This window comes from Hyla sarda, chromosome 10, assembly GCF_029499605.1.
Source record: "Hyla sarda isolate aHylSar1 chromosome 10, aHylSar1.hap1, whole genome shotgun sequence".
Taxonomy (NCBI): domain Eukaryota; kingdom Metazoa; phylum Chordata; class Amphibia; order Anura; family Hylidae; genus Hyla; species Hyla sarda.
The window spans coordinates 50,535,959-50,546,501 of NC_079198.1; the positions used below are offsets into that span (position 1 = coordinate 50,535,959).

General features: G+C 47.4%; 1 protein-coding gene across 4 annotated transcripts; it reads left to right on the plus strand.

Moving 5' to 3' along the window:
• The first annotated feature begins 462 nt into the window (after window positions 1–462).
• LOC130293793 (uncharacterized) lies at window positions 463–8,677 on the plus strand. 4 transcript variants are annotated; one of them, XM_056542897.1, is made up of 4 exons: window positions 463–2,009; window positions 2,644–2,708; window positions 7,271–7,369; window positions 8,184–8,677. In XM_056542897.1, exon 1 carries the CDS (start codon window positions 496–498, stop codon window positions 1,963–1,965), a length of 1,470 nt encoding a protein of 489 aa, XP_056398872.1. In that variant the 5' UTR covers window positions 463–495; the 3' UTR covers window positions 1,966–2,009; window positions 2,644–2,708; window positions 7,271–7,369; window positions 8,184–8,677. The 4 variants fall into 4 exon arrangements, with proteins under 4 accessions (XP_056398872.1, XP_056398871.1, XP_056398874.1 ...); XM_056542896.1 differs by lacking the exon at window positions 2,644–2,708 and having other exon boundaries at window positions 463–2,263; XM_056542899.1 differs by lacking the exon at window positions 2,644–2,708.
• The last annotated feature ends 1,866 nt before the right edge of the window (window positions 8,678–10,543 follow it).

A 10,543-nucleotide genomic window follows, 5' to 3' on the forward strand; every position in this document is an offset into this window, starting at 1 on the left:
AAACACCTTAAACAGCAGACTCTAACCCCCAGGGACGGTACCGGCAAGATTCTACAATACCTGACCAAGAAGGAACCCTCTGGAGTCGTAGCATGGCCTTCAGCTACCCTGCAGCCTCCGCACCACAGCTCCGGGACTACTATGAAGGGGGCCCACCCCAGCTCCTCAGCTCCGGCGCTCACCCCCGGTCACCAGCAGCGCCCGAACGGGACGGGACCGATGCTAACACCCGGTCCCTCTACAACACCGGGACTCACAGAGACACAGCCGGAGAAACCACTGAACGCGCTCCCCCAGCGCATAGCCGGAAGGAGCATACATGTGGCGCAGCTCCGGCCTTCACACGGAGACGAGACTTCCTCCCGGGCTCTCACCTCGGTGCCCGGGAGTGGAGGTCCCTCCGCACAGACCCTAGGACTTCAAGGAGGTGAGCAAGCCCTAATTCCACCCCCCGAACAACCACAGACCCTGAGGGACCCCACAGCGCAGACAACAATGACTGCCTATCTTCTCCCCTCCCCCCAGGACATGACACCTGATGGAGACTTGCAACCAGCAGTGAAGGGGTCAGCACGCCAATCTCCCCTAAATACTCCTTCTGAGTCCCACACAGCCCCCCTGGGCTCAAATGACGCCGGGATATTGGTCTCTTACCCTCCAGCTGCTGTTAACCCCCAAAGTAACCCTTGCAGTAACACCATTGCTGCTCCCAACTCCAAGGCTCCTCATCACCAGCCTTCCCTAATTCAACCGACAGTCCCTGGTCCACCAGCCATAGATGCTCTATCCTGGGCAGATGCCATGGACACAACTAATCCGCATTCTGACAATGATGTTCCTGGCTCATCAGACGACAGTGAACCCCCTGACTATTGGGGTGCCAGTCCACCCGCCAAAAAGACCCTATTCAAGACACCTAAGAAAGTATCAACTGGGTCACAGCTACATACCGACCATTCCTCGTCAGATGATACTCTAACTGGCCACAGATTTAGCAGACGCAGATCTCGTACCTCAGATCACTCAGGAACAAGATACCCACACTCAGCTGACCCGTCTTTACCGACCCCTGAAATGGCCTCCAATACCTTAAAGAAACACCCTGAATTACAGGCCTTGCTGGCCCTCCTGCCCACGAAATCAGATTTACAAATTCTGGCTACTGACTTGCGCCAAGCCTGGCGTCACGACCTCAAGCCAGTAAAAAATGACGTACAACTACTGAAAGAAAAAGTGGAGACACTAGAGACTTTCCGCACCACAGTCACCGATCAACTCAAATGTCTTCAAGAATCCACGCGGAATCTCTCCTTACATCAAGCAGCTGAGATCGCCCACCTAGATGATATTGATAATAGGAATAGAAGGAATAATATAAGAATCAAGGGACTTCCAGAATCGGTTGCTCCCCAAGACATCTCCTCTACTCTACAAAAGATTTTCAATGATATCCTCCAGAAACCTCCTGACTCTCCACTGGAAATGGACAGAGCCCAAAATCCTGATCCGACGAAGCCAAGAGATGTCATCTGTAGAATCCACCATTTTCTCCTTAAGGATGAAATCATGAGAAGAGCCCGAAACCTGAAAACGCTCTCCTATAATGGTCATCCTATACAACTATACCCTGATTTGTCTCTCCGCACCCTTAAATTGAGAGCAGCCCTCCGACCATTGCTTCTATTACTACAAAATGCTAAAATTGTGTACAAATGGGGTTTCCCCTTCTCCCTCATAGCACGACATGGCTCCACCACAGCTGAACTCCGCACGCCTGCGGATCTCCAAATGTTCCTGACCACCTTCAAACTGCCATCCGTGCCTCTCCCTGATTGGGACAGACTCCACCAAGTTGCCACTGCACCACCATTGCCTCAAGGCCTCATCTCAAGTGGACTGACTTCCCGACGTGGTGAACCTGCTCCGATGACCCGCAATACTCCCTCACGCCACAAGACACCCTGAATGCTCTGATCACATTTCCTTGGAAACTTTACTGAGGTGCCTTGGTAATGCCTCCTCCACAGGAGAGACCTCAGTTGTTCTGGACACTGACATCTACCCCATCCATGTTCTAACTGCCCCTTGCACGTAACTGTCCCCTTATGTGCATCCTTGACTCTGGGCCGTACAAATACCCGTTCAGGATGCATACCCATCATTCTCCTGTCATTGTTATAGCCTTGAAGAATATGGGCTCCATATCCCCTCTGAGTCTGCTCGACTACTCACCACCTGCTGATTTCAAACATAGTGTTAAAAGGTGTTTCTTAGATGTTCACATATGTTTACTGTTATATTCCTCCCATACCACCGCTATTTCACAAGTGGATCTGATGATTCATCTTGGCCTGACACATCTGCCCTGTATGGCCCACCTACATGTTATCCTTTTATATGGTGGGCCGTCCTACGAGTGTATTAGCTGGTCAGACCGGCGACTTAAGCGCCTATTGCCCTAGTAGTACACCTCCAGTGTTTCTTCCTCGTTCCCCCATTAGTCCCTGGATTGGGCTGGACCCATCCTAACATTAGCCCTTATGGCCCATCTCATAGCCCCTTCGTCCCCATTTCCTTATGGGAACTTCCCTCCTACCTTCTGCTACTTCCTCCTAACCCCTGCTTTCTGTCTCTCTCACACAGGACTCTCGCTCAACTCTACAACTTGACTGGCGGGTCGGATGGACTGGGACCCCCTGCCGATCGAGGTAAGTGGCCCTTACAGACATTGACTGACTATGACGACTGACCTTAAATTGGCCTCCCTCAATGTCCAAGGTTTTAATACTCCAGAGAAGAGGGCCCAACTCCTCTATTCTTTTCATAGACAAAGGGTACATGTCCTCTTCCTGCAAGAAACACACTTCAGGGAGGGACACGTCCCCAAGCTCCCTTCCCAATACTTCCAGACTTGGCTACACAGTACTAACCCAGACTCTCGCTCTAAAGGCACATCAATAGCATTCCACAGGTCGCTCCCCCTAAAGATCATATCCTCTAAAATAGACCCCCTCTCCCGCTATGTGTTTGTGAACTGTGACCTACAAGACCGAAAATTTACCTTTGCAAACATTTATGCACCTAATAGGGACCAAATCCCATTTCTCCTTGGAATTCTTGAGTCACTTGAATCCTTTGCGACAGGTACGATAATCTTGGGCGGTGACTTTAATGTCCCACTCTTCCCCCGGGACGACACGTCCACGGGATCCTCGTACATCTCTCACTCGAAACTCAGAGCTCTGAGGAGAAAGCTCCACTCACTCCAGCTCTACGACACGTGGAGAACACTACATCCCCAGGACAGGGATTATTCCTTTTACTCCCATGCCAAACAAATGTACAGCAGGTTAGACTACTTTTTCTGCCCCCACTACCTCCTCGGCTCCGTTCTACACTCATCGATAGGTACAATGACACTTTCCGACCATGCTCCCGTGTTCTGCACGATCTCCCTCCAGTCTTCAGCTGGGCCCCGTGCCACTTGGCGTCTCAATGAGTCCTTACTCTCGGATACATTGTGTCTCCAAGAACTCGGAGAAGCCATCTCACACTTTCTCTCTGACCATGCAGAGGACTCCTCCTCACCCATGATAAAATGGGAGGCGTTGAAATGTGTCCTTCGGGGAGTCCTTATGAGACACGGAGCCCGGCTGAAGAGAGAAGCATCGGCAAAATACCTAGCACTCCAGTCACAACTACACACTCTTGAATCTCTACATAAACGCACCCAACAAGACTTAGTCTATAGGGACCTCATCAAGGTACGTAAGGACTTACTGGCACTCATGAATGCCAAACATCGGCACTATAAACAGTTAACAGGGAAGCTATTTTACGAATGGGGTGACCGGTCCGGAAAACTGCTGGCTAGAGCCCTCAAAACCAGAAAATCCACACTCTTTGTCTCGTCCATAAAGACCCGGCATGGCAATATCTCACATCTCACGTCAGACATTCTACACTCATTCCGGGAATACTATAACTCACTATACAACCTCCCGAAACCAAACCCCCACACAGACCCCCCCTCTGAGACATCAATGCTCAACCAATATATAGCACGTACAGCCCTACCCCAACTGCCAGAAGAGGCCGCTCTAATGATGGAGACTCCTTTCTCTAGGGAAGAACTCTTATCCACAATAACGTCACTGCCAGCTGGTAAAAGCCCCGTCCCAGACGGTTATTCAGCCAAATTTTACAAACTCCTTGGAGAACAACTTGCCACCCCTCTCCTTGCTGCCTTTAACTCCATCTCGACCTCTACCCCTCCCCCCCATCCTTTCTGAAAGCATTTATTACAGTCATCCCCAAAGAAGGGAAAGATCCCATGCTTTGCACAAGCTATCAACCCATCTCGCTCCTAAACTCAGATACTAAACTGTATGAGAAATTGCTGTCCAATAGACTGACCCCATATATGAGACTCCTAGTCCACCCGGATCAAGTGGGGTTCATTAGAGGTCGGGAAGCTAGGGACAACACCCTCCGCACGTTCTCTGTGATCCAAAGTGCACGTAAGTGGAACATACCCCTATTCCTCCTGTCTTTGGATGCAGAGAAAGCCTTTGACCGGGTGGACTGGGACTTTATGAACTCATCCCTGGCCCAGATAGGTCTGGGACCTTGCATGCTCTCCCGTATAGGAGCTCTATATACACGTCCCCAAGCCCAAGTTAGGATCAACGGACAACTGTCAGCTCCTTTTGACATATGCAACGGCACGAGACAAGGATGCCCTCTCTCCCCACTCCTGTATATCCTCTGTATGGAACACCTACTTGTGGATATCCGACGGAACCCAGATGTGAAGGGCCTCTCCTTGCCTATGTCCCATAGTAAATGTGCTGCGTTTGCCGATGATCTACTACTTTACCTCTCTTCCCCGCTCATCTCCCTCCCCTCCCTGCTGGCCGCGATCAAAAACTTCTCCTCCTGTAGCAATTATAAATTAAACATGTTAAAATGCGAAGCCCTGAATATCACACTTCCTCCCAATGTCGTACAATCTCTCAAATCCTCATACCCATTCAAATGGCAATCTACCTCCATAACCTATCTAGGTGTACAGGTCCCATCTAACTTGTCTCATACCTTCCGTCTTAATTACCCCCCGCTACTCCAGGCGATCCGTGCAGATCTGGCAAAGTGGGAGAGGAAAGACTTCTCCTGGTTGGGCAGAATTAACATATATAAAATGAACATCCTGCCCAGGCTCCTCTACCTTTTTTCCTGCTTACCAGTGACTCTTCCTCACCACTTTTCCAGAGCTCTCGCGGCCACGCAATCCAGCTTCATCTGGGCGCACAAACACCCCAGGATAACCAGACACACATTGTTCAAACGGAAACAAGAGGGTGGGCTAGCGCTACCTGACTTACACTCCTATTATCTGGCGACTATCCTGACACGGATTCTTGATTGCTATCATCACCCCACTGATAAACAATGGATTGCACTCGAGTCCAATACCATAGGATGTGACTTGAAGGCGTTCCTGTGGTGTCCTCGCGGGCCCCAACGTCCCCATCCAGCAGACTCGCTTCCACCAGTCCTATCCTCAATATACCTCACCAAATCCCTTCACATCTCAAGACGAGCCTTTTTCACTCGAGATGGCCCACTCATGCCCCTATTTAACAACCCTGTCTTCCCCCCGGCCCAATCTTGCTCATCCTTCCTGGGATTTCACAGTAGAGACAATGTTACGTTTCAATCCCTCCTCTCTGACACGTCACTTAAACCCCTTGCTGACATCCTAGGGAACACCCCCCCCTGTCCCCGATACATATTTTCCAATACACACAGCTCCAACATTTCTATACTTCGAACAAATTCACCCTCAACCTCCATAGAAACCTCTCTCAGTTTGAGACATTATGTCTCCTATCTACCCCCTTACCACGCACCATCAGTGTCCTCTACCCATTAGTTTTGAAAACACTCACCCCCACACCCTTACCCTTTAGAGAGAGCTGGGAGAAGGAGATAGGCCGACCGATTTCAGAAATGGATTGGAGGACTGCTCTGGCCCGTTGCCATTCCACGTCAATCTCCTGCAAAGCCCAGGAAATCAATTTTAAGATACTCTCGCGGTGGTATCGAGTGCCAGCTCTACTAGCCACGATCTACCCAGGGACCTCGGACCTGTGCTGGAGATGCTCTAACGCAAGGGGCACTATGCTCCACATCTGGATGACGTGCCCCATGCTATCAACCTTCTGGTCTAGAATTCTCTCCCTCATAACCCACGTTACATCGGTGGATCTCCAGTGCAGGCCTGAACCCCTTCTGTTCTCAATATTGCCCACAGGGATACCTGGTCCCTCCTTACGCCTAATCAACTTCATGCTCTTGGCGGCCAGGACAGTAATACCGAGACTGTGGAAATCACATACTGCTCCTACTATCTCGTCCTGGTTCCAAGAATTATCTCACCTACATAGAATGGAGGAACTACTGGCAGAATCCCCGAAACAAATACATAGGTTCTCCCTGACTTGGTCACCTTGGATGGCCTTCACGTCCTCTACGACCTATGCTCAAATATACCTTGCCGCTTCACCACCATAACCCTCTAAACGCCCTCCCCTATAACGCACCCTTGTAATAAGTACCCTTGCACCCCTCCCCCATAGCTGACCTGACTGTACCCTTCCCCCTTCTCCTACTAATTGACTTGATGACCTTGATGGCTTGGGGTGTTCCTGGTCCGTTTCGACCCGTCAGGTAGGTTTTCCAATTCCGTAACTCCGCTCCTGTGTCTACTCTTACCACCTCTCTTCTTATCATTCTTACCCCTATTTCTCTTTCCTTTCACCTCCCCATCTCTATCCCTGACTCATCACCACTTTTTGCTTTCCTCAACATTACACATGTGGTAACGCCCTAGTCCATTTACCCACGCACTACTAGATGACAGCTCAGTAATACCTGCTCTGTCTATGCTCTCAACCAGACTTGTTTACAACCTGATTGGCATATAATTACACACTGTTAGGAGTGCTACACGTGCCCAATTTCACAAGTCTACCTTACGTTACTTTGACTCCGACCCCCGGAGCACGCTTCGGATTCTAATAGTGCTGGGATATGGACACGTTTATTTTTCTTCTTACCTACCACGCTGTGTAACTGTAACTTGTTATATTTACATTTGAATGTTATATAACCGTTGTCTATCTCACATTATCCTGTTAAAAAATGTAATAAAAGTCTATATTGGAAAAAAAAAAAAAGTTCGTCGCCTAATAGGTTTGTTTTGCAGGTTTAACGGTGAAGAATTGTGTGTGGAAGAAATTGTGATGATGGCCCGGACCAGATGGAGAAGAGAAGGCAACGTTGCAAATTAGAGAAAACGACATTGGTGAGTTGCTGTATAAAGAAGCACTTTAAACTACATACCCACTTATAAATAGATATAGTGCATTGCGTTTTTTACATTTTTTTTTTTTTTTTGCTCGTCAACCTCGGTAGCGGTGTCCTGCGGAAATTTTTTTTTTCGAGGTGTGCCTGACCCCAAAAAGGTTGGGAAACACTGCCCTACAGGTTGGATTTTGTCGTTCTTCTGGAAAAAATCATAACTACATGCAGGAAAATTTATATGTTTAAAATTGTCATTTTCTGACCCCTATAACTTTTTTATTTTTCCGCATATGGGGCGGTATGGGGCTAATTTTTTGCGCCGTGATCTGAAGATTTTAGCGGCACCACTTTTGTATTGATAATTTTTTCATGATATAAAAAGTGATCAAAAATACTATTTTGGACTTTGGAATTTTTTTGCGCATAGGCCATTGACCGTGCGGTTTAATTAACAATATATTTTTATAATTCAGACATTTACGCACGCGGTTATACCACATATGTTTATTTTTATTTACACAGTTTTTTTTTAATGGGAAAAGGGGGGGGGGTTCAAACTTTTATTAGGGAAGAGGTTAAATGATCTTTCCCTAGCGTCCCTCAGCAGCACAATGTGCGGGTGTCTCCGCCCCTGTGAGCCAATAGGACCTGGGATTTTTTAATGAATTAAAATAAAAATAGTAGGACCTCCCCTAGGGCTATATAAACGCCCCGCTCACATCAGGACAGTGAGTTTTTTTCTGTCCTTATGTGAGCAGGGACGCTTCTAGCTCCCCCTTTATCTTTTTGTTACCTTATTTTCTTTTTTTCCTTAGGTGTGTTGCGAGGACCCTCCTCTCTTCGGTTCCGGTGCATGCCGCCATTTTGTGGAAGACCGGAAGCTGCAGGACTGAAGCCCTAGGGTTTCCATTCACTTCCAGCAAAGCGCTATCTTGCCGGAGACCAAATGCGGCATCACAGGAGGCACGTTATTTCCGGCAGCACCGGAAGGTTCTTTTCTTCTCAGGGGCCGAGGTAGTGTTATTTGAGGGGCTAATGTGCAGATCTAGGATTATTTACATGTATGAATGGAGCCGATTTATTTATTACAAATTTTTTAGAATATTATCATTAGTAGTTGTCTTTACTTCTAGACCAGAAGTGGGCGGGGCAATTTTTCCCCCCCGCGGAATCGCCTATTTAAGCCCCTACCCCTTTGTTTGGCTCAGTCTCTTGGAGCCATTCTATGTGGTATCAGTGTGTTATCCTGTGTACTCCTATTTTGCCTAAAGAGCTTTCTGTGTCTAAAACTGTACGTTTTCTTATTTTGTTCCAGGGAGTCTTATTAAAAAAATTTCTACTTGATATTGATTTTTTTATCATATTTTTTTTACCTTAGATGTCCTCTATGGAATCTGGTGGATCTGGAGGGCATAGGGAGCCTCATGGGAAATCCTCCCATAAGCGCAGACATCTGGAATGTAATTATTGCAAGGTTCCTCTACCAGATGGGTATGATTATCCCATCTGCCCTTCCTGTCGTCCCCGGCTACCGCCGAATCAGGAACCGTCCATGCAGGACATGTTTGTATGGGTCAAGGAATTCATCTTTGGCTCTATTAAATAAAACAAAAGATAGACAGCGCTCCATAGTGTGATACCGTTGTTGCACAATGAGATTACTGCAGGTGGATATTGCGCTTACCACAGTGGGTTACACTCCACCAAGTGCAACAGTGGATCAAGATGTAGAATATAAATGAGGTATCAGCAGCCACTCCACGTCTCGTCAAATATAGCCAAAATAATAGTAGAACTCCAAGGTGTGGACGGGACACACGGGCGCTCAACAACCAGGTAGCAGGATAAAATGTTTATTCACGTATAATGCAACGCGTTTCACAGCACAGCTGCTTCATCAGGCATCTGCCTGATGAAGCAGCTGTGCTGTGAAACGCGTTGCATTATGGGTGAATAAACATTTTATCCTGCTACCTGGTTGTTGAGCGCCCGTGTATCCCGTCCACACCATGGAGTTCTACTATTATTTTGGCTCTATTAAGGAATTGAAGGATTCCCTTTTAGTTGCCCCTCCTGCAAGCAAAAGACCTAGAAGAGGTGATACTCCTATTATCATGCACTCGGACGAGTTGCCAGTCTGCAACTTGGAGTTCTCCTTTAACCTTTTTGAAACAGTACAGAGTAGATACTTTTTTGTCTAGTGAAACCACTTTCACTAAGACTATTTTGGATTGTGCAAGGCAGGAGAGCCCTCCCTAGGGGTTATTCTTGCTAAATCCCCACATTGTGCTGCGGTGGGACGCTAGGGAAGACTACATTTTGTAAGTTAATTTGTTTTCCCTTAGTCTCCTCAGCAGCACAAGCTTCCCTCCCTATTTTGTACTTTATAATTTACTCACAGTCCTGATGTGAGCAGGGCTTTTATATAGCCCGAGGGGAGGTCCTAATATTTTTATTTTTATTCATTAAAAAATCCCAGGTCCTATTGGTTCACAGGGGCGGTGACACCCCCACATTGTGCTGCTGAGGAGACTAAGGGAAAACAAATAAACGTAAAAAACATTTTCTTATTCACTTTTTTTTTCCCCATAGGGGGCTATAACACTGCACACACTGATCTTTTACATTGATCAATGGTTTCTCATAGGTTTCTCATCTCAGGCACTGAGCAGTCATTCGGCGATCGGACACCAGGAGGCAAGGTAAGGGACCCTCCTGCTGTCTTACAGCTGTTCGGAATGCCGCGATTTAGCCGCAGACATCCCGAACAGCCCCCTGAGCTAACCGGCAACGATTTACTTTCACTTTAGATGTGGCGTTCAACTTTGAACGCCATGTCTAAAGGGTTAATAGCGTGCGGCACCGCGATTTTAGAACGGGAGCGGACTCAGGACGTACATTTTCGTCATGGGTCCTTAAGAGGTTAAGGATATGTCCACTCTGCAGATTTTCAGTACAGATTGGCAGGTAGAAAATCCACAAGTGTTTCCACAGGTTAACCTGCAAAGGTGTATCACACAGATTTTGGCCCAAATTCATTAAAGGGTACCTCTCATAAAAAAAACTTTTGAGATATTTTAGATTAATGAATGTTGAATAGCTTTCCAATAGCATGTTAATGAAAAATATGCTTCTTTCTATTGCATTTTTCCCGATCAATCCTGTCAGAAAGCAT

Excerpts from the sequence above, each read along its gene's own strand:
- LOC130293793 (XM_056542896.1), top strand. The coding sequence starts at position 496 with ATGACTGCCTATCTTCTCCCCTCCCCCCAGGACATGACACCTGATGGA.